The sequence below is a fragment of the Salvia miltiorrhiza genome, chromosome 6 (assembly GCF_028751815.1).
Source record: "Salvia miltiorrhiza cultivar Shanhuang (shh) chromosome 6, IMPLAD_Smil_shh, whole genome shotgun sequence".
NCBI lineage: Eukaryota > Viridiplantae > Streptophyta > Magnoliopsida > Lamiales > Lamiaceae > Salvia > Salvia miltiorrhiza.
The window spans coordinates 26,447,741-26,472,707 of record NC_080392.1 but is presented as its reverse complement, the minus strand read 5'-3'; the positions used below and the strand labels follow the sequence as shown (position 1 = coordinate 26,472,707).

General features: G+C 37.7%; 2 protein-coding genes across 5 annotated transcripts; one reads left to right on the top strand and one right to left on the bottom strand.

Annotated features, from left to right (window-relative positions):
* Positions 1-592: 592 nt before the first annotated feature.
* Positions 593-6,739, top strand: LOC130987553 (uncharacterized). 4 transcript variants are annotated; one of them, XM_057911126.1, is made up of 14 exons: positions 593-838; positions 1,024-1,165; positions 1,247-1,336; positions 2,040-2,105; positions 2,241-2,306; positions 2,431-2,516; positions 2,673-2,718; positions 2,799-2,853; positions 3,518-3,594; positions 4,016-4,157; positions 4,235-4,359; positions 4,430-4,534; positions 5,626-5,784; positions 6,421-6,739. In XM_057911126.1, exons 2-14 carry the CDS (start codon positions 1,145-1,147, stop codon positions 6,493-6,495), a joined length of 1,113 nt encoding a protein of 370 aa, XP_057767109.1. In that variant the 5' UTR covers positions 593-838; positions 1,024-1,144; the 3' UTR covers positions 6,496-6,739. The 4 variants fall into 4 exon arrangements, with proteins under 4 accessions (XP_057767109.1, XP_057767107.1, XP_057767108.1 ...); XM_057911127.1 differs by having other exon boundaries at positions 663-941; XM_057911124.1 differs by having other exon boundaries at positions 623-838; positions 5,626-6,739.
* Positions 6,740-9,784: 3,045 nt separating this feature from the next.
* Positions 9,785-11,775, bottom strand: LOC130990691 (uncharacterized). The gene is made up of 2 exons (XM_057914916.1): positions 11,035-11,775; positions 9,785-10,984 (listed from the first exon to the last, which is right to left on the bottom strand). Exons 1-2 carry the CDS (start codon positions 11,773-11,775, stop codon positions 9,785-9,787), a joined length of 1,941 nt encoding a protein of 646 aa, XP_057770899.1.
* Positions 11,776-24,967: the final 13,192 nt, after the last annotated feature.

The following is a 24,967-nucleotide window of genomic DNA, read 5'->3' as shown; positions in this document are numbered from 1 at the left end:
GGTGGGATAAAATGGTGAATTTTTCTTTTGTGTAAAATATGGGATAAGAAATGAGACATTTAAAGATATAAATTTTTGTTATCCCTCATTTTCCAATCCATCAAAGTGAACGCACCATTATTGCTTTTTTGTCTTCTAATCACAACCTACAAAGATCGGTTGTGAATAAACATGGTCTTAGGCCAAAACCTTAGATCTGTTTGTGTGTTGACCTAGCGATAAAAATGTTAATACTTAAGACTTGAGGTTTTGTGTTTGAATTTTTCATCGTCCGATTTTTAAATTTTTTCGTTTACTTATGTAATTTATCAAAAAAAAAATACATAAATTTATTGTTGACAAATAATATCTTGGCGACATTATAGTTGGCACTTAACAGTGAATGCCACTCAATCGTTACAAAACCAACAAAATCAAATAAACCATCTTAAAAGATATAGAATCTGATTAACTTAAAAAAAAAAAAAGATATAGAATCTGATTCTTATCCGTTCGAGTTGAATTATTTTACAAAGATAATCTAAAAAAGACAACGAAAAAGATTGGTTGAGCAATGACGTCACCGAAATACGTCATGCCATAGAGTTGAGAAATAGTACTACTTCTACTTGAGCATTAGAAATTGAAAGTCGTTGGTTTTTTGAGGGAAAGTCGCTATTGAAAAGCTAACTCAATCAGAATATTTATTGCAAATAAAAAACAAAATTAGATTAAGAGGGGCGGTGGGTAAAGAGCTGAAGCTGAGCGACGCGAGGAGAGCGGAGAGGTAGAGAGAGAGAGAGAGTGGAGAGAGGAGAGAGGAGCGATTTAGGGTTTTGAAATCCTATCCAATCCAAAGGTCAGTTAAGCAGCGAGAGCCTCTGCAGTAATTTCAAGATTGTTTTGTGAATTTTGCTTTTCTCTATTAGGTTTTTTTATCGTGTAAGAATTTTGAGAATTAGGTGAGTTTGCTTTGGTATATGATGATGATGATGATGATAATTGTGTGTTGTGAGAAAGAGGTGTCCCTATTGTTGTGTGCAGGAAGAGTGCGTGAGCGATTGAGGGTTGGTGTGAGAGAGAGAGAGAGAGGGAAAGGAGAGAGAGAAATTTGTGGGAGCTGCCCAAATTCGCCATTTCCTAGATAGCAGGGCCTCTTTTCGTCATGACCGACCGAAAGCTCGTTGTAAGTTTTCATGACACAATTGTCTGTTTGATGAGCTTACAATTGTTATCTGATTAATGTGCATTTCTGTGTCGATACTAGGTGCTGGGGATTCCATGGGATGTGGATACTGAAGGATTGAGGGAATACATGAGCAAATTCGGGGAGCTGGAGGACTGCATTGTATTGAAGGTAAGCTCGAATTGTTTTATTTGTGAGAGCTGCTTGTGTAAGTAAACAAAACAAAACCTGTTGGTCTTTAGTACGTATACTATGACTGGGAAAGGTTCGTTCAATGGGTTGCAACTATCTGAAGACTTGGGTTCAGTTCAGGTATATTCTGAAAGAATGAAACAAAGATTCTCAGTCCTATTAGGTTTAAGCTGAGAATTTTTCTAAGTTTTAATATGTTTCTTTCATTCAACTCATTGCTCTAAAGTTTTAGATTTGAACTCTCTGCTAACACCGTCAATAATATCTTCATTTGATAAATTAGTGGAATTGGGTAATGTCATAGTTCTTGACTGCATGGTTTTCTGTAAGAATTCTTATCAGATGCCTCCAAATTGTGCACCTATTACAATGTTATATATAATTTCTGTATTGGAATCTTAAGGTATGAACTTCTGTCTTAGAAATATATCCACTTTCTCACCAGGTTTGATTACCTGAAGGGTAAGGTAATTAGGTAATATGAGGGGCCCCTGGTGTTGAATCATATTGGGACTTTATTTCTGGATCTGTGGAATATCTTACTCTATGCCTGGGGTCTAGAAATAGTTTCCTGCTATTATGTGTGTGGATTTCCAATTTTATCTTGTCTGGCTGGAACATGAGATGCATAGGGATGTATTACGAATAGGGTCCCTTATCTTCTTGGCTATGGTGATTTCAGGAGCGTTCTACCGGTCGTTCTCGTGGTTTTGGATATGCGACATTTGTGACAGCCGAGGATGCAAAGGTGATTCTTGAACAAATCATTGTTAACTCCAGTTCTCCCATGTAGTTTAAGTCTCAATGTCAGTTTGGTAGCAGTCTGTTTTGTGAACCCATCATCAGTTCACATAGTGATTCTGTGTATTTGTGAATGTCGCAGGCAGCATTAGCAAGTGAGCATTTCCTTGGCAATAGGGTGTTGGAAGTCAAAGTAGCCACCCCAAAGGTTACCTTGTTTAATGCTCAATTTTATTGTTTGACTTTTTCTATCAGTTTATATGGCCATCCAGAAATAATTTGATTCTTTATACAATTATACTTTATTGTTGAACATATTCTATTTTTTTTAGGACGAAATGAAAACATCATCTAAGAAAGTTACCAGGATATTTGTGGCTAGGATTCCACCATCAGTAACTGAAGCTGTTTTCAGAAGGTTGTTCTCCCTATTTTTACTTTTACTTTTACTTCTATGAAGTCATCCACATTGAGTTATTTTTGTATCTGCAATTCAAAATGGATCTATATTTACTGGACTCCTATATGTGTGCTTGTAAAATCTGATAGTTATATTTGTTGTCTTCCTTTACAGTCATTTCGAGAAATACGGTGAAATAACAGATTTATACATGCCGAAGGTTTATATTTTTCCCATTCTCTACAACAAGAAGATGATTTTCTATGTTGTTTCACCTCACAACTGATTCATTTTTTTTAGGATCCATCCACCAAAGGCCATCGTGGAATTGGATTTATCACTTTTGCAAATGCTGGTAATTCTTGTTTGTTGCATTAGTTGGTATTTTACTTTCTTGGGTGTCGGATTTTTATGTGTTCATATTCATACTGATTAGCAGCCCCGTGTTTTAGAGAGTTGTGACAGAGAATGTGTACTTCATTCTGGAAATGTTTCTGTGTCTATGAAGATTAATTTTCATATAAAGTTTTACTGCAAAGTGGACAAGTATATTTTGTGCCTGTCTACAGATACTTGAATTGAACTCTGACTTCTATCTCTAAGATCTTTGTTAATTCTCTTTACTTGCTAAAACTGAGATAATTAATTTAGGTGTCTTATATGTATTGCTGTGCCTGTGGGTATCCTGAATATGCAATGATATATCTTCTTATAATTGAACTTTTTAGTTTACTGAATTACCAGTCTCCTAAATGTATCGCTGTGACATCTTAATTTTGGAAATAATGATGCATGTTTTATTTTGATAGGGCTGGATTTGAGATCTCATCTGCATAAAATCTTAAATAACTGCCTTTTCTGATACACTGAATATTTGATCAATCTCTTAAGCTATAGCATCCCTGATATTAACATTGTTTATTTGTGAAGGAGTCGTGTTCTTGTGATTTGCATTGTACATGTACTCTTATATAACTTGTATCACTTGACAAAATTATTTTCTTCTGAACTGTTCACAGAAGCAGTAGATGATCTAATGGTTGAGACTCACGAGTTAGGCGGTTCAACTGTGGTTGTGGATAGAGCAACCCCGAAGGTAGCTTTCAAAATCTTGTTTTTCCACAATAATTTGAAGTATCTATGCGCAGCACGTTGCAAGATTTGCCTGTGCATCTTTTTCTATGATCTTTTCAAAGAAGACAATGACATGCTGGTTTGATATAAATTCTTCAGTTCAAATATCTTCCAGCCCACATCCTAGTAATAGTTTGGGTGCATAAAAGGATATGTGCTTGTTGACAAGGAGCATACTTTGTAATTATGCCATGTACAGTATTTAAGCGTAGAAGCCACATCGTACACCCAAAATCATTTTTCATCTTTGAGGTCCACTATCACGATGAAGGTGCAATGCCCTCTTCCAGTATATGGATCTTGAAGGTCTGTTTGCATTTTTTGTGGTCTGAATGTGGTTCATAGCCCGTAACTGTAAGTTGTATTTCCTGACTGTACTGTAGGAGGAAGAATTTAGGCCAGTTAGCCGAACACCCCAAAGTGGGGGTGGATATGGAGCATATAATGCTTATATTAGTGCTGCAACTAGATATGCTGCACTTGGTGCACCAACCCTGTATGATCCTCCTGGCGCTGTGTACGGAAGTAAGTACGTTGCCAAAGCACAATGTTACCTTTTTAATTTACTGTTAAATGACCATTTTTTATTATTATCTCATTAGGGGAGGTACCTCGTGGAATGGGCAAAAAAATCTTTGTTGGTAGGCTTCCTCAGGAGGCAAGTGTAGAAGATCTTCGCCATTATTTTGGGAGATTTGGACGAATTTTAGATGTTTATGTGCCAAAGGTAAGAATATCTGTGCTTTACTGCATTTGATGGCACTAGATTTTGATATATCGCGATTCTAATTTTGTAGGACCCCAAGAGAACTGGTCATAGAGGATTTGGTTTCGTGACTTTCGCTGATGATGGTGTTGCAGATCGTGTAGCTCGGAGATCTCATGAGATATGTGGACAGCAGGTTTCAACTCCTTTTATGTTCGACTAGACTATAATCCGTTAAAAATTGTTGTACTTTATCTTTGCAAGTGATACATTGATGAACCAAAAGCCGACAAGGTCATATGAAGTTGTCAAATGTCTAAAAGCAATTTGTGCTATTAACATATGGATCAAATGATTATTTTGCAGTGTGATCCATATCTTACCAATTATATCCAGCTAGATTGAGAATTATGCAGTGGGTCTAAGTTTTAAGAAATGGTTAGAGAAGGCATTGGTTTTTTCTTTCATGCAGCCACCTGCTGCTACACCCTCAGCTGTCTAAAAGAAGACTAACAACTTTTTCGATTCATATTTGCCATCATTTTCTAAGTGATTTAGAGGGTATTAGATCTCCTTTTGCCTCCTGGCACTGATCTTGCTTTATAAATAGTACTCACTTCGTCCCGCTATTTGTGTCTCACTTCTTTTCGGCACGGAGATTAAGGAGGTGAAAATTGGATAAAAATGGTAGTGTCCACGCCTTTTCAAGAGTTAATTATTGCCTTTTATGGGAATGAGCAACAAATAGTGGGACAGTGAAAACAAGCCACTTTTAGCGGGATGGAGGGAGTAGTTTGTACTCTCCTAAGTCCACTCTCTGTTTCAACTGACGTGTACATAAAGATAGAGAGAATGAGAGATGAATGGACTAAGGGGTTGAGGGATAACGATTAGATATTTCTCCAGTACTATAAGCCTTTCTTCATATTTTTGTATTTTTTCCTTTTCAACAATAGCCTTGCCACCACCCTGTTTCTAAATTCCATAGTAATTAGCTGTTGGATCTTAAGAACTTCATGTTAAGTCAGAAACTGATGCTGGGTAACCCCTGTTATTTGACTTTTTACTGTTTGACCAAAAATAGACCTTCTTTGTGCTACACTGCCATGTATATTATTTAAACGATTCTTTGAGATGCAATGCTTGTATGAATGCTTATAGTTATAGGGAAGTAATCAATTGTTCAGTAATAATCATTGTTTTATAAATAAAATGAGTATAGAACAATTCATTCATCAACTAAATTGGCAAGAATGTTTGTAAGGTTCTTAATTACTTGTTTTACAGGTTGCCATAGATTCAGCAACACCTATTGATGATGCTACTGCTGCGGCTGCTGCTGGCCCAAGTGGTACTTTCTCGATGAATAATCCCGAGCCATTTGGGTATGGTGCACCACCTGTGCGCTCTTATGGTAGGATGTATGGGAGCTTAGATTTTGATGATGTGAGTACTGATGTATTATTTTTTCTGGCATTCACCCTAAAGAATCTGTGCAAGCTTGTGTTTTCCATAGTTCATGTCACCATCTATGTATGATCTCTATACCTTGTACCTCATCTCTGCACGGTGATATATTTTATGTGTGGCCTTTGTATAACATTTCTCTGGCTTTTCTTGCTGTGGTAATGATACCATAATGCTGAAAAGTTGAAGCTTACATCATATCCCAATCCAGTATTTAGTGATTTTAGTTTTAAATTTATGTCAACAATTATTAAAGGTAAACATGATGGTGTGTTTGCATGCTTGTTCTCCTGAATGATAGTGTTTAGTAAGCCGTCTTGAATTTTTGTGCTTTTTCTGGCAATCGTAACCATTTACATGTTTATTTAAATAATTTGGATGAATAACTTGTTTGCTGTGTAAAATGTATCTCAATTTGCTTCTGGGATATCAAAAATTATGATTTGTATTCTAACCTAACATGAAGAAGAAAATTAATTGTTCTTTTCCATTTGAGAAATCTTGTCAGTAAATACATTATAGTAGTAGCATCATGTATCCAATTCTTTAGATGGTTGGTCACAAGGTATGAAGTGCAAACTCTTGTACTGACTGAGTGTAATTATTACTTGGCAGTGGGGTTACGGCGTGGGTGGCAGTATGAGTGGAGGCAGACCTCCGCGCGCAGATTACAGGTATAGGCCTTATTAAGACGGTAGCCGCCTTATCTGATCAATCCTGGACATTTGATGCAGATTCAGACTTGTGGATTGTCTTGAATCATAGAAGGAAATATCTCTATTTGATTAATCCAGGCACTTCTTTTTAGTTACCTCGTGTTGTTCGTGTCGAAAGTTTGACAGCAAATGTTACTGTTTGAGTTAGATGCTAGTTGATCTTGAATCCAACATTTAACTGGTAGTTGGTATTTATATGAAGATGCTTTTTGATTTTATCTTATTGTGGCTAAAATAGGCGTGAACATTCGGGGAATTAGGGCGAGAAGTTAAAACAGAGTAGGAAGCGGTGTCTGCACTTTGGGAACCCTACTAAACGTAATCAATTTTTTTTAGTATGTGTGTGTTGGGCTAGCGGTAGAGTGGTTAATGTCCAATGTCAAATGTCTTTGAGGTTGAGTCTATCATGCCGTTGTCTTTAATTTTTTTTATTAAATATTACTTCCTCCGTTCACGATATTGTTTCTACTTTGTGGACGATACGGGTTTTAAAAAAGTGGTTGATAGTAGTGGGTATTGTTGTGAGTGGAGTTTGTGTATCTTTTTTGATAAATTAACATTACTAAATAAAGAAATTTAAAGGCGGCACCATAGGTGACTCGAATTCAAGACCTTTAGCCTCGGGCATTAATCCCTTATCGCGTGTGCAAAAGTTTTGATACACCAATAGTGAGATGAAGGAGTAATTATATATACTTCATTTGTCCTATTATTATTGTCTTAAAAATTTTGGGTGAGAGTTATTATTTGTTGTCCCATTATTACTGTGGCTACAACTTTTTAATATTATTTTTTAAATGGAACCTTTCCTCCCCTTTTAGGACTATTTTTATTAGACGAAGGGAGTATAACTCATTATTTACACCAAATGCTATTATGCCACACAAATAATTATCTCTTCATTATTTCTCTCTTCTACTTTTTGGACAAATATATTCTCAAAAAAAGTTATGTTCTCTCTCCTATTTTATTATAAACTATTCAATTTTTAACATCCGTGTATGGTCTATTGAATTGGGTTGGAGGGAGTATTATTTTCAAAATATCAATTTATACCTATTCTACTATCTGATGTACTTTTTTTCCACTCACATAAAAATGATTAATCATTATTAACATTATTTTTAATGTGAAATACTTTCTCCATTCATAATAAATTCAACCACTTTTATTAAAATTTGTGTCGTCTCTTCATAGGAGTATTTCTGGGGGATAGGGGGAGTATTGTTATTTAATGTTCTTTGAAAGAGTTTAGTGCCCCAAATTACCAACAAAGTAAAACTGTGTAAAGAAAAGAGTAATGTTGGATGTAATGTTATCAACAGAATGTTAATAACATTATAACCAACATGCAGCGGAAACTAAAAACACGCAGAAATACTTTTTTCACGGATTATAAATAACCCGTGAGTGCCTCAAGGCTAAATTCACTATGTTGAATCAACAATACAAAGTACAGATTTGGATCTTCTTGGAGATCTATCTTTACAGAATATCTGCCTAAGATAAACCAACCTATCTACTTTCAGTACTACAATGTTGATACAACACAGAACCCAAAACAACCGAATAACAAAAGTTAATCGGACAAAGCAAACAACCTGCTACGCTCCAATGGCCTTGCACTTCAACTCTTGCCCTCGACGTCCCGTCGATACAAAGATAGACTTTACAGATTGGCTGCCTAAGTCTACTTCGTCAAAGCAATCCTTGAAGAACCGGTGACACGTTTGCAGCAGGAAAAAGACGAATTGGTTGTGAGTGAATGTTAAGTCGCTGATAATGCACTTCCAAAACGTAAGGAAGATTGAAGCTTCTTGCTGCATTTATAGGCCTTCATGTCGTGGTTGGTTTCATCCACTTCCCACTTCCAGAACCTTCCTATAACTGCTGCAATCCGTCTTCAATAACTGCTAGTGGACCAGCCTTGGGATGTTGGCTACGAGATCATGGTTCCTGAAAAATAGCAACAACCTTCCCACTACTTTGAACCATGCATAACCGCCTATCCACTTATTAGAAACGTGGTCAACAAGCATAAAACTGTTATTTCACAACCAAAGAATAAGAAAACGTGAAAGGAAGGTAAAGATTAAATATATACATTTACCAATGGAGAGTCAAAGTATGGAGTCAAGACAGACTTCAGAATGTTGATTGAAACCCAGAAATGTTGACACCATGAATGTTATCAACATTCCACCCAAAATTGAAAACACATATGTTATCAACATTGGTCCCAACATTTTCGGAGTCAACATTGACTCTAACAATCTCCCCCTTAATCTTTTCCTTCCTGCAACAAAAACACAAACAAAGAAAAAAAAACTATATACAAAAAAGAATTCTATATTACAGGATTTCAGATCAAGGAAGAGTAAGAAAAACTCCCCATTAATCAAACAAGAGGAGAACCTCAAAATCAGTCCAGAGGAGATGTCGTAACAACACTCCCCCTGAAACAAACAAGAGGTACAACCTTAAGTAAGCACTTGAGGTACAACCTTAAGAAACACAAACTGAATGTTGACATAACAATCGGTTTGGAACAGCCAAGAGAAAGTGAAGAACTCCCCCTGAATTGAGAAATAAAAGAACCCGTAAAACAAAACAACAACATTCAGAGCATTTAACCTCTCGATCAACATACTCAGAATGAACAAAGCAAGCAGCAGCATTCAGAGCATTTAACCTCTCGATCAACATACTTAGAAAAAATAAGCAGCAGAATTCAGAGCATTTAACCTCTCGATCGACATTGATCAAAAACCAAGATGAAACCTTACACAAACAAGTTGATCAAATTAAGCTTTGCTTTATTTGATCAAAATGAAGGTCGTCCGAAGGCCAAGACCTTCATTTGACCTGCCCAACACAATATACGAAGGTATATCAAAAACATGATAAATATTGAACCAACAGATAATCAAAAACCAAGATAACATAAACTATGTTACCAAAAACAGGTGCTCATGCATCACAAACATTCACGATGTCCACGCATCAAACACACCACCAAAGAAACAATAACATTGTTTTGAAACAAACACTGCCAACAAATGTAGGTAAATCTACTCCCCCTTTTTTGTTGAAGAAGGAAAAGGTAGGAGTTTGGAGAAAACTTGTTCACAACAGTCGACCCGTGCAAGCATATCTTGTCCCATCTTGATCGTCCGATCCACCATCAGTTGTACTTGTCTTTTCAGCTTGAGAAGATCCTCTCTGGCCTTGATGAGCTCTGCAACGTCAAGATCAATCTCAACTTATGAATCTCCAGCTGGTTCCTTGCCTTTACGAGATGTGGATGTTTCTTTAGTGAGATGGGCTTTGACAGAAATGATGTTGGAAACATCAAGAGCAACATCAGGAGCAGTTGCACGATCAACATCTTCGTCTTCACCATACTTGTCGATCTCAGCTTCAGCAGAGTCAGCTTCATCATCAAGCTGATGAGACAAAGGAGGACCAGCACGTGGAGGTTCGTAGGGGAGATCTTTGACACGATCAGGAGTGAGGAGGGTTTTGGAAAACTCAAGCAGATTCTTCTCTTCAACAAGCACAACTTCCTCTCTCTCCTGGAGTCCTTGCTTAACCAAGAGATTATAGATGAGGCTTGGAAAGGGAAGCATACTTCCACCTGTGGACTTAAAGGCTGCACGAGAGATGTTAACAAACACGTGCTCACCAAAGTTGAAAGCCAAGGGCTTACCGACTTTAAAGATAAATTCAGCTTGTTCCTTGGTTAGAGCAGTAGTGTTTTTGCTTGGAAGCCAGTTGTAAACAACAATCTTGTGAAGTACAGAATATTTCCAAGACAAAGTGGATGCAGCAAACTTCGAGGTCCATGACTTAAGTTTCCCTCCAGTCAACTCCCTAGTCATCTCATCATCATCAACCTCAACATCATCAGTGTTAGTATTCGCAGTGTAGCATGCTTTGTTAATGGCAGATGGGGAGAAATTAAAGACCTTACCCCTAACAAACATTTTCCCATACTTAACAGATTTTGGGTCAAAAGCCTCTGTCATCAGATTAACATAGAACTCTCTAACAATCTCAGCATCATAGGGAAAAACATTGACAACCGTACCCCACATACTCCTATCTTGCAAAAGGATATCAAGTTTATACTTTGAAAAGAAATCCTCATCCGCACGTCTATCATTATGAAACTTCCTAGCAGCCAACACTTTGAGAGCATTCTTCGCTTCACGAGTGTAAAAACGAGTGGAGTACGACTTACTAACCTCGACCTCTGATTCAGAGGAGCTTCCAGAGCAGCTGATGCGAGGGGAGGTAGTGTGAGAGGCAGAAGATACCTTTCCGCTCTTTGAGGTGGGAGAATGTTCAACCTTTGGCTTTAGTACTGGTGGCTGTGATGTTGGACCAACATCACTGTCTTCTCGGCTAGGAAGGTTGAGAGTTGATGGATCACCCGTGTGGATTTGGATCTTGAGGAAAGCCTGAGAGAGGCCATACCAGCTTTACGTTTTCGGCTTTTCTTGTCAGGGACAAAGGTGTCAACATCAATAACATCTGTGCTTTCTTCTGGATCAACATCAGGAATTTTTTCAGTTTCATCAACATCCATGGATGTGGGTTTATCGCCAACAGCACATTCTTCTTCAGCAACAACAGAAGCTTTATCAACATCTGAACCAGGCTGAGAGGCAAGATCAAGCAGAGCCTCTTTGGCAATTTCCCCAATTCTCTCGAAAGAGATATCTTGAGGATCATGCGTTGATTCCTCTTTTGATGACGGAATTGATTCTTCGCTCGGAGTGGTAAGAGGAGTTTGATGTTGAGTAACATCAAAAGCTGGATGTCCTGTGGATTTTTCTGAAACCGCTTGAACAGTAGGGTTTTGCAGATGAGATTTCCCCTTCGTGAGTTCTTCGTCAATCTTAGCAGAGGAACCAGGACAAGGTGCCATTTTTGAATGGACGATTTCAAGAGGAGGAACAGTGGAGATCGGCTCAGGATTGATGGGAGTTTCCACCATTTGCAATGAGACAGGAGCAACATCAGTCCCAACAGACGACTCAGTGGTGCTTCTCTTCGGAGAGCCTTTTGGAGAAGGAGCTGGAGGAAAGGTTTCTCCTGGGACTTCCACCGGTGTTTGAGAAGACGAGGGTTTGTCGGTTGATTCGGCCATCTGAGGGAGAGCGGAAAGATGTTTGGCTGCACTTTCCGGTGATCCGAAGTGTTGGATCAGACTCTTGATGAGAGAAGAAATATCTATGTTTTTGTCCATGACTTTTGGGCTTCAAGGGAAAACACTGCACAAATCTCGATAGAAGGGTTTGTGAAGTGAAAGGTAATAATGAAGAATCAGAACAACCCCCTTAAATACAACCAAGAAGACCCCAGCCAACATCAACCACTAAGCCACGAGATAAAATCAAATCCCATAAAAATCTCCCTCACAAAAACAAATCAAAATTCGAAAACCATATCACAAGAGACAAGGAGAGGCGGATCAAGCATCAGAAGAACAAACCCTAGAAACACAATTAACTGATAAGATCACCAAGGAAAAAGATAAAGAGAGAGAACCAGAAAAGAGAAGAGATATGCCTATTGAAACAGAACAGTAGAGCCAATGTTACTTCAAATGTTAGTCCAACATTAGAAGTCAATGTTATCCAACATCCGGAACAACAGACTATGATTCTTTCAGCAGAGGAAGATTCTTTTAACCAAAACACATTGAGATCTTAAAGCTCAACATCCATTTTCCCTGAGTGCATCGTCGCAGCGAACGCCGTGCCCCGAGTACTTAGATGAGAGTATGAATGATCTCATTTATTTGCAGATGTTTTATGACCATTAAACTTCACTCTTGTGCTACCGGTCTTATAACATCAATTTTTTTTTTAATCAACATCTGCTAAAAGAACATAGCATAAACCGGTTAGTACGAACAACATCAAACAACCAACATGGACACTGCACTGTCAGTAACACAGGCTCCAACATGCATATGCCTAAACAAAAGAAGAAAAACAAACACAAGAAACAGAAACAGATGTTAGGATCCAACAAAGACAACCTAAGTCCTAACACCTCACATGCAAGAACATTTAAATGCAGCACAAACCGAGAGACTTCCTAAGATGGGAGAATCTCTCAAAATCTAATGTCTTGGTAAAAATATCAGCAAGCTGTTTTTCAGTAGAAATGTATTCCAACACAATGAGTTTTTTCTCAACAAGATCTCTTATAAAATGATGACGAATATCAATGTGCTTTGTGCGAGAGTGTTGAACAGGATTCTTAGAAATCTCTATAGCACTAGTGTTGTCACTAGGGGTGTCGATCAGTTCGGGTTCGGTTACCCGAACCGAAAATTTCGGTTACCCGAAACCGAAAATGACCCAAATCCACTAACCGTTCCCGAACCGAAATGAGTGTTCGGTTATCCAATAACCGACTCGGTTAACCGAGCCGGTTATTTGGGTATCCGAATACCCATTTAAATAAAAAAAAATAAAAGTAAAAAATAAAACAAATCGACTGCAATTCAGTTAAACCATTCACTTAAAAAACCATCTGAAGCTCTTCAATTCAAGCTACATGAATAAAACAAGCATCCTACATAAGTAAATCTAATTATGCTGTTAAAAATTAAAGAAACACCAAAGTTGAGAACTTAATCCATGAAATACCATCATAAGCATAACAAATGAAATTAGTCGGATGTCAAAGTTGAGGACCTATACAAATTGAAATTGCATTTGGCTTACACACCAATACCCATAGAGATAGAGAGGGAGAGAGAGCTTGTCGTGCGGTGACGACTACTCGCAGGTGGCAACAGCTGGAGGTCTAGCAGCTACTGGTGCGGCTGGAGGGCGCTCTGCTCTAGTGTTGCGGACGACGACGAAAGCTACTGGGATTCTGCGGGCGGCGGCAGCGGCGGCAGACGGTGCGGCGGCAAGAGAAAGAGATGAGTTCGCGTGCGTGACTCGTGAGCAGAGGCAGGACCAGCGTTTAGGATTTAGGAGAATTAGGGATTTAGTTATTTAGGGTTCTCCTTATCATTTATCAATTAGAATTAGAATGATAATAAACCAGAAATTATAATTAAAAATATATATTATATAACAAATCTTTAAAAAATCGGTTATTCGGTTAACCCGATTCGGTTATCGGGTTAACCGATAACCGAAATTTTTGGAGAATCACTAACCGTTACCGAACTGATAACCAAAAAAATCGGTTATCGGGTAACCAAACCCGAGCGGTTCGGTTCGGTTATTGGATTAACCAATACCCGATATCCATTTAGACAGCCCTAGTTGTCACACATAACAGTCAAGATGTTACTTTCCATACCATAGTCATCCAACATCTGTCTGAGCCAAAGAAGTTGAGCACAACAACTGCCAGCAGCAATGTATTCGGCTTCAGCAGTAGAAAGAGAAACACAATTTTGTTTCTTGCTTGACCAGGACACAACATTGTTTCCCAAAATATAACATCCTCCACTTGTGCTTTTTCTGTCATCAGCATCACCTGCCCAATCAGCATCACTAAATCCAACAATGTTAGAGTTAGTGTCTTTGGAATACCACATTCCAAGTTCAGAGGTTCCAGCAACATAACGTATGATGCGCTTAACAGCCTTCAAATGTGACTCCTTTGGCTGAGCTTGGTACCTAGCACACATTTCTACACTGTACAGGATATCAGGTCTACTTGCAGTTAGATAAAGTAAACTGCTAATCATTCCTCTGTATAATGTTGGATCAACATCACGTCCAACATCGTCCTTGCATAGTCTGTCAGTGGAACCCATGGGAGTTTTCATGTGTTTAGCAGACTCAAGGCCAAATCTTTGAACAAGACTTTTTGAGTACTTGCTTTGAGAGAAGAAAATGCCTTCAGGAGTTTGTGTTACTTGTAAATCTAAGAAAAAATTCAATTGTCCCACCATACTCATTTCGAAAGTGGTAGACATGGCCTGAACAAAATCCTTCACAAGCTTATCATTAGTAGCACCAAACACAATGTCATCAACGTAAATCTGTGCAATGATAGTGTTACCAACATGCCTTTTGATGAACAAGGTTTTATCAACTTGACCACGAGAAAACCCATAATCAAGGAGAAACACAGTCAACCTTTCATACCACGCACGTGGTGCTTGTTTTAAGCCATACAAAGCATTTTTAAGTTTAAACACATGATCAGGCTTACTAATATTTTCAAACCCTTTAGGCTGTTCAACATAGGCTTCCTCAGATAAGACACCATTTAGAAAGGCACTCTTAACATCCATCTGTAACAAAGAGATTCCGAACTGACAAGCAATGGCAAACAACAGCCTAATTGACTCAATTCTAGCAATAGGAGCAAAAGTTTCATCAAAATCAATCCCTTCCACTTGAGTGTACCCCTGTGCTACCAATCTAGCTTTGTTTCTAACAATGTTACCAGACTCGTCAGTTTTATTCTTGAAAATCCACTTAGTACCAATACCGTTCTTGTTATGTGGTCTAGGGACAAGATCCCACACATAATTTCTAATAAACTGATTAAGTTCTTCATGCATAGCATTGACCCACATAACATCTTTAAGAGCATCAGCAACATTCTTAGGTTCAACAAGCGACAGATAACATTCAAACTCAGCAAGCTCACACACGGAAGTCATACATGCAATTCTTACTAGCTCTTTGTATTTGACTTCCTTCTTCTGTCGAGTGACAACTTTCTCACCCACATCTCCGATGATTTGAGAACTTGGATGATCTCTTCTCACATGACTTGAGGGATCTCGTCTGATGGAATCATGAAGAAATTAAGCTTCCAACTCTTCTTCAGAGTCTGACACGTAGTTACCAGCTTCTCCTTCTGATGTTAACCCGGACGAAGTAACATCAGATGTTGGTACAAATGTTGTACCATCATTGACACTTCTGTGGTGGTCAGAAGCATGACTTGTGTTGTTGGGCTCCTCGAGTAGCTCAGTAACATCTTCATCCTCAGTTCTATCAATGAGACTAAGAGAATCATCAAACACAACATTAACAGTCTCTTGAATAGTCTTTGTTCTCAGGTTATATACACGAAAAGCATGACTATTCACAGAATATCCAAGGAAGAGTCCTTTGTCACTTTTGGAATCAAACTTGTTGAGATGATCACGGTCATTCAAGATGTAGCAGACACATCCAAAAATATGAAAGTACTTGAGATTGGGCTTCTTACCTTTAAGGATCTCATAAGGTGTTAACATAGTACCTGGTCTCATGTACACCCTATTAATGATGTGACATGCTGTACTCACAGCCTCAGCCCATAGTCGTTTGGAGATGCCTTTTGCTTGCAACATAGCTCTCACCATTTCCTGAATGGTTCTATTCTTTCTTTCGGGCAACACCATTTTGCTGAGGAGTTTTGGGTGCAGAGAACTCATGGAAAATTCCATTGTTAGTACAAAAAACATCAAAAAGAGAGTTCTCAAATTCTTTGCCATGGTCAGTCCTAATTCTCCCAACATACTGGTCATATTGAACTCTAAATCTTTTATAAAGTTTATTGAAATGAGCAAAGGTTTCAGATTTTGTTTTCAAGAATTCAACCCAAGTGTATCTTGAAAAATCATCGGCACACACAAGTACATACCATTTACCTCCTAAGCTTTCAACTTCAATGGGTCCCATTAGGTCCATATGCAGGAGCTCGAAACATTTTGAGGTACAGCATGTTGACAACATTGGATGAGTTGTCTTGTGTTGCTTCCCACTCTGGCAAGGTTGACACACAACATCTTTCTTGAAATTCAAATTCGGAAGGCCTCGAACTGCATCATGTGTAATCAACTTTTGAAGATTCTTGAAGTTGACATGTCCCAGTCGTTGATGCCAAAGTTCAACATCATCTAGTTTGACTGCATTGCAAAAAGTTTCTTCTTGGGACTTGTAACAATTGTCAGATGACCTATTTCCCATCATCACACACTAATTTGTGTCATCAAAGACTTCACAAAGATGTTTGTCGAACTTTACAGTCATACCTGCATCACACAACTGACTGATGCTAAACAGGTTAGCCTTAAGCCCTTCAACAAGATACACATCTTTTAATTTAGGAAAATCAGTAACATTGAGAACTCCTTTCCCCAAAATTGTTCCTTTCGCACCTCCTCCAAAAGTAACTTTTCCTCCTGATGTTGGAACGAAATCAGAGAATAAAGCCTTTGTTCCTGTCATATGTCTAGAACACCCACTGTCAAAGTACCAATTCTCAGAAATATTAGCATTCAAAGAGGTGTAGACAACAGTATTACAGGTTTCATTTTGTTCTCTCTTATCCAACAATCTGCTAAAGTCAAATCTGCCAATGTTACTAACATTCTTCTGATAACAGTCAAACATCTGTGTCGCAGATTTTACAGCACAATCACTTATGTATTTGACACAATGAGGTTTGATATGTCCAGGAGCAGAACAATAATGACAAACATAGGATTTTTTCTTTTTGCTTTTCTTATGAGGATCCTGTACGTTGTCAACATTCACACTGACATTTCTTTCTTTAACAAAAACAGTAGTATTATGATATTCCTTTCTTTGCTCCTCAGCACAGAAACCAATACCAAAATTACTATGCTGACCTTGAGACAGGACTTCATTTAAACAAGAGGTGCCTTTGTTAAACCGTTTAAACAACCTTTCAGAATCACAAACTTTACCTTGGAGTATATCAAGTTCAACATCACGTTGAGAGAGCATCCTTTCAAGCCTTGTAATTTGCCCTTTGAGATTTTGGTTTTCATCAACCAACATACAGATGTCATTTCTCATCTCCCGGCATTGAGAATCAACAATCTCATAGAGATCTTTAAAATTCTCCATCTCTTTCAGTGGATCACTTTCCTGTTCTTCCAGGGCTGCAACACAACAAAAATCCGGTACACTAGAATTGAAATCATCAAGAATAGTCATTTCATACCAGTTCGTTGTGTTAGTGGGGATCTTCATCCCATCAATCTCCTGAACATCAGTATCCATGTCAAAAACATCATTATTAAAAATCACATCAAACTATCTGAAGTTCAAGTTCAACATCACAGTCAGATCTGGAAATATTGTCATCAACACTCAGAGTTTCAGATTCCGATAAACTATCTGAATAAATTATTTCATCATCAACATCTTCAAGAGCTCCAATCATGCCTTCTTCCTGCAAATCCTCTTCATCAACTATAGCAACAAGGAGAACTTTTTCTTCCTCAGAATCTGAGTCATCACTAAGAGTTGCAGTAAGACCAGAATGCCTTTTTCTTGCAACTGTGGGACACTCATTTGCATAGTGACCCATCCCTTGATAGCCCCTGCATTGAATGTGATCAAAACTTCTTACCTCAGATGTTGTTCCAACATTCTTCTTAACATTGGTGATGTTGGATGAAGATCCAGCAAACATCCCAGAAGGTTTCCTAAAACCACTTTTGGATTTTCCTTTCTTAAAAGATTTCAGCATGTTGTTAAAAATTTTAACCAACATGGCAAGATTAACATCATCTTCCTCCTCGGGATCAACATCTGTACACTCAGACATGTTAGTAATTTCAGACTTTTCAGGAATCTTTTCAACACGAAAAGCCACACTTTTGGACACATGATCAGCTTTCTGCTGTTCAAGATTCATCTCAAAAGTTAACAACTTACTGACCAGATCACCAACACGCATAGTAGCAACATCAGCAGTTTCTTCAATTGAAGAAACTTTCATGTTATACCTTTCAGGAAGAGATCTCAGTATCTTACTGACCAGTCTTTCATTGCTAATAGGTTCCCCAAGTCCAACAGCTTCATTTGAGATTTCGCATAGCTTTTCATAGTATGCAGAAATAGTCTCATCATCGCGCATTCTCAAAATCTCAAATTTGGTGGTCAACATTCGTATTTTTGTTGTTCTAACACTGGTTGAACCTTCACATTGTTCCTGCGAACTGAGCCAAGCATCTCGAGCTTCTGTGCAATTAGAAATCATATGAAATGCAGGAACATCAACAGAGATAAAGATAACATTCAAGGCTCTGGAGTTATGGTTAGAAATGAGTCTTTCATCAGCAGACCATTTACTCTCGGGTGTGAGAGAAGTAACTCCATTATCATCAGTGGTACGCGGTGGAGTCCACCCATCCAACACAGCAACCCAGGCACGTTCATTAATAGATTTGATATAGATTTTCATCCTAGTTTTCCACAAGTTGTAGTTCTTCCCACTACTATAAGAGTAGGAGGCCGAGCCGACACACTTGACAAATCCATTGGTGGTAATTTTGCACACAGGAATCGATTCTTAGTACGTCAAGAACCTGCTCTGATACCAATTGAAAGAGTTTAGTGCCCCAAATTACCAACAAAGTAAAACTGTGTAAAGAAAAGAGTAATGTTGGATGCAATGTTATCAACAGAATATTAATAACATTATAACCAACATGCAGCGGAAAGTAAAAACACGCAGAAATACTTTTTCACGGATTATAAATAACCCGTGAGTGCCTCAAGGCTAAATTCACTATGTTGAATCAACAATACAAAGTACAGATTTGGATCTTCTTGGAGATATATCTTTACAGAATATCTGCCTAAGATAAACCAACCTATCTACTTTCAGTACTACAATGTTGATACAACACAGAACCCAAAACAGCCGAATAACAAAAGTTAATCGGACAAAGCAAACAACCTGCTACGCTCCAATGGCCTTGCACTTCAACTCTTGCCCTCGATGTCCCGTCGATACAAAGATAGACTTTACAGATTGGCTGCCTAAGTCTACTTCGTCAAAGCAATCCTTGAAGAACCGGTGACACGTTTGCAGCAGGAAAAAGACGAATTGGCTGTGAGTGAATGTTAAGTCGCTGATAATGCACTTCCAAAACGTAAGGATGATTGAAGCTTCTTGCTGCATTTATAGGCCTTCATGTCGTGGTTGGTTTCATCCACTTCCCACTTCCAGAACCTTCCTATAACTGCTGCAATCCGTCTTCAATAACTGCTAGTGGACCAGCCTTGGGATGTTGGCTACGAGATCATGGTTCCTGAAAAATAGCAACAACCTTCCCACTACTTTGAACCATGCATAACCGCCTATCCACTTATTAGAAACGTGGTCAACAAGCATAAAACTGTTATTTCACAACCAAAGAATAAGAAAACGTGAAAGGAAGGTAAAGATTAAATATATACATTTACCAATGGAGAGTCAAAGTATGGAGTCAAGACAGACTTCGGAATGTTGATTGAAACCCAGAAATATTGACACCATGAATGTTATCAACATTCCACCCAACATTGAAAACACATATGTTATCAACATTGGTCCCAACATTTTCGGAGTCAACATTGACTCTAACAATCTTAATTGAAACTTTACAAATACTTTTAAAATTAATTCATTTGCATTTTCTTCTAAATTTTGTTGTCAAGTCCATAAACCTTCCAAATTTTTTGAAAAAATGTTGAACATATTTAGAATTCAATCAAAACATTTTGAAAATTCAACTACACATTAAGAATAGCACATCAAAATGATGCTGAAAATTTCATTGGAATTTGGAAAGATGAATAAAGGTGTAACTTTTACAAATTCCAATGATAATTCAAATTACACTTTAATCAATTTATTTTCCTCTAATTTTGCGTTTATAAATAAACTAACAAGATTTAACTGACATATTAAAACTAAAAACTTTTGACTAATAACATGAGGCCCAAAAATTTAACTATGCATGAGAGAAACAACATCGTTCAATTCATTTTTGTTAACTTGAAGAATGGAAAACTACAAAAGGGCAAGATTCAAGAAGCAAGCATAAAATTCAAGGCTTCAAGAATAATTGTCACTCTAACATGGGTAGCTGCAAAACATTAAGTAAAAGGTGAAGAATGATAGACATAATGATCCAAGGAGAAAAAGAGTTCATATTGTATCGTAGTTCGATATTTAGCTAGGGATAACATAGACCAAGTATCGTACGACTAATAAAAGAAATGATAAAGTGCATAGAATACGTCTCAATTTAGTATTTACCAATATTGCTCATTTAAAGGAAGATATTATACTCGAGACATGATAACACTTATCAAAACATAGTAGGATAGAGGACATTTTTAAAGTTATAAAGGTACTCTCCCTTAAGGGATTTTCACATACTTAACAATTTACATAAAAGTATTTTTAGTAGCGAAAAATGTGACTATATATATAAAGACGTATAACAGGGAACTTGGTTACTTATAGAGTTAGAAATCAAAAAGGGAAACAAGAGACATAGGGACTTAATAACGACGACCAACCAACATTGCTAACAGCTCGCCCCCATGCTCACGCCAAGCCAGACCTGCACATTTAGAAAACACATGCATGCTGAGTACAAAGGTGCTCAATGAACTTATGCCAAAAACAATTGAAATCTTTGCTCTTAGAGCTATATGTCGAACTTGCTCTTTTTAATGCATTCACAGGAATAAGAGAATTCGAAATACCAGTTCATGCATTTTTGCCATAAATGTCAAATCAATCACAAGTAGAATATATGTCTGCAAATAAGATTGTGTATGCCCCTACTATGAGATATAAACATATATAATACTTGCATTAGGTGAAGAGAAGGATGTCTGCTCCTAATCACCATGACCGGCCGACTAGAGACGGCTCACAATCACTACTATGTGCACAAAACCCTTATTATTTTGAAAGGACCGATATCTTTGCTTCATGATCAATATAATAATTCATTTTCATAGTGGCAGCATAACACACATCATCATCATCATCATAATCATCAATACTGTATATTGGCAAGTTGACAATTTGCATAGTTTATCAATACTGCTTTCAAATCATGCTTTATTTTCATAAGTAAAGGTTTGAGCTCATTTTTGTGATAGAAACCCACAATTGGGTAGTAGTAAAGCTCACCTATAGTAGGTGCTCTCGTCACAAAACTCCCTGATGCACTATCGCCTTGTGTCTCCCGGACCTTCAGTGGCGCACGTAAATTAGGGTTCCATGTGAGAAAACAAACTTTAGTTAGAAACCATCTCAACTATTATCTTAGCACTCTACTATAACCTCTTATCACAAACTCCCATTCTTTCTTGATAAATTCCTCAATGCTTACCCAATTGGACTTCTTAAATAAACTAGATTCTTATCTTAATAAGACTCTAAATTCTTTATGGAATATTACATAATCACACCACAACAATTGCATACTTATCAATCAATCAAGTAATTCACATATAACATATTCACTAATTACATATAATCCTTTATACAATATTCCTTTGTAATCACATTTTAAAATTGAAATACTTTTTCCTCTTGCTATAAAATTCTCAAAAATTTTATATAAGACAAGTGATATATATATATATATATATATATATATATATAGGGGTTGGCTAGAATAAAAACACTCTTAAGTGTATAAAATATAAACATTTTTTAATGTACGAATTTTATCCAACAGGGTTACGAATTCATCCAACATGGTTACGAATTGTGAAAAATAAATTTTTGTTACCTTTGGGATTCGAACTCAGGACCACGAATTCATCCAACAGGGTTACGAATCAACCGTAGATCTTGATGATCTAAGGGCTGAAAATCATTTATATTTTATACACTTAAGAGTGTTTTTATTCTAGCCCTCCCCTATATATATATATATATATATATATATATAAAGAAATGGGATCATGTAGTATCCAATGCTTATAATAGATCTGTTAGGTCCGGGGGGTCTCGAATAGGTGTATGGGGGGGGGGGGAGAATACACCTATAGGCTATTTTTATGACTATCTACTGACCTCAATCAGAGGGATCTCAGTCAGAGATTAAAATGAAACTTTACACGCAAACAAAGACTCCTGTTTTACTGAAATCAGTTTTGAACAACAGGGTTGACGACTGATACTGAAAGCTCTTCAGTAATGAGTTATCAGTTAAGTTACTGGAACTTAACTGATTCAAATAAGGGCTTCAGTCGTGTTTGCAAAGATAGAGATGATATCGCTCTTCCTTACTATTAGAGGATAGTTCAGTCAGATTGATATCATACGCAGCGGAAATTAAACTTAGTTTCGCAATAGCCTCGGTGGAGCAAGTTGTTGGATTAAGGTTTCTCTTTGTTGTTAGTCAGTGTTCAGTTTTATCAATTGAAATAGCACAAGTATGAATGTAAAACTGAAAGCTGTAAATAACACAGAGACTTTTACGTGGTTCGGAAAAATCCTTTCCTACATCCACGGCTGGTTGATCAGACCAACAATCCACTCCGCAAGTGCTTGCCTGGTGCACTGCAAACCGTACCCGTGTGCTTGCCTGGTGCACACAACCGTAAACTGAAGATAACCCCTCTTCAGCACCCACACACCTCGCGTAGGATTTCCCTGCTAAGCACACCTCGTGCTCAGACTTTTCACTCAGAGTTCAAAGTACCTTCCTGAACTCCGAACCACTCAAACACTCTTATGAGGGAGAGGTTTAAACGAGTGCCAACTATACTTACAAAGAACAAGTTCTTTGAAGCAAGTTTGACCTTTGGCTTCTGGGTAAACAGATATATGCCTAGGGTCTAAGAGAATGTATGTAATCAGCAGTGACTGATTTTGGCTTTGGAATTCTCTTCTTCGATTCAAGCTTTGGGCGGTTAAGCTTTAGGCTGAGTAGCAATTTCGGCAGAGCTTCAGCTTATGTCGTTGAATCGGTGAAGATTGAAGTGATCCTCGAGCGCTATTTGTAGGAGAACTCTTGAATAGATCCGTTGGCGTAAATCGTCCTCAAGATTTCTTCCGTTGGAGAGCAATTCGAATTTGGGCTGAGGCTTCAATCTTCGAGGTTCCTTGTCTGTGTGGAAACGGCTCTCTTTGATGGACAGGAGATGTGACATCTCTGAAAAGTAACCACCAGATAGGAATGACCTCTGCAGAGATAAGATATTGAGATCTCTGCATTTAATGCGGCTGTACTTGTGCGTACGTGGCTTCCTCTGAACGTTGGAAGATCAGTCCTAGGAGGAATGTTCAACTGATACTTGACTTTAGTATCAGTCCATTGCGCGCATTAAATAATCAGTCTTCAACTGATTCTTCAACTGATACTTCAGTTGGTATCTGCAGTCTTCAGTCTTCAGTCTTCGACACCGCAACTAAACTAGAAACGAACTCTAACACTTGAGTTCAAAACGATTCTAGTCTATTACAAATAAGTCCTATGAATTTTGGTATCATCAAAACAAGGGTTAGGATATTCCACAAGGTTCCCAACAAGATCCGTAGGTCCAAATCTAGACCACACATTTATGACATGTGGCGCATCAAGATGGTGACACGTGGCAAGAAATTTCCAAGCATTTCAAAGCAAAATCTGGAGAGGGGTAAAATTGGAATGCAATTTTTGGATTTAATAATTAAAATATATATATATATTTTTTTGATTTTCTCAAAATATATATATTTTAGATGCATATAGTTTCACACGAAGATGCATAAAATTTTCACATGAAATGCATGACTTTGAACAGAAAAATGCATTTGATTTTTACAGTTTTGGTATTTTCACCACCCCACCCCATACCACCCCCAACCCACCCCACACCACCCCCCAACCCTCCCCATTACCACCTCCCAAAAATAGGCATGTTTCACATGCATATAAAATCAAACAAAAATGCATAAAGTTTTCACATAAAAATGCATTAAATTATACAAAAAATGCATTTCATTTTAATAAATTTGGTAGTTTCGCCACCCCACCCCCAAAAAAATTTGTCACGTGTCACGCACGCTACAGCCCCATACCCAATCTTTTCTTCCAATGTATAAGCCCCATAAATTATCAGTTAATGAGTTTATCTATTCTGCCTAAAAGCCCTTCCTACGTTGGTCTCTCGCTTGAAAGAGTTATGGCCAGAATGCATTAAGATTTAGAAAGGCCAAATTCGACCTCTTATATGGACTTAACCAAAAGTCGCGACTCCAACACCAGTTGTACTCTTTGCATGTTGAAATTCATTTCGCCTTGTACCCAAAGATTAGTTGTGGTCAAAACCCCTTAACCAATTAGTGATAAGTTAATTAATCAAGTTGGCCAGACCGTATTGTATCAAACGTAGTGTATCAGGAGCATATTCATGCAGTTCTTATACCCAATTAGACCTAACGAGTTTAAGTGTTCATGTTTAATTCATCTTGCCGAAATCAAGTTAAAATACTTAACTAGACATAAATGAAATAAACAAGACAAAACATATATAGGAAAATATTAGGGGTATGCATCGGTCGGTTCGGTCGACCGACCGACCGACCGCCGTTTTTACCAAACCGACTGATCGATCGGTTCATAAAAAAAATGAATCGATCTACCGATATCTAGATTTCAAACCGATCGAAAACTGAATCGTGCAAATTTCAAT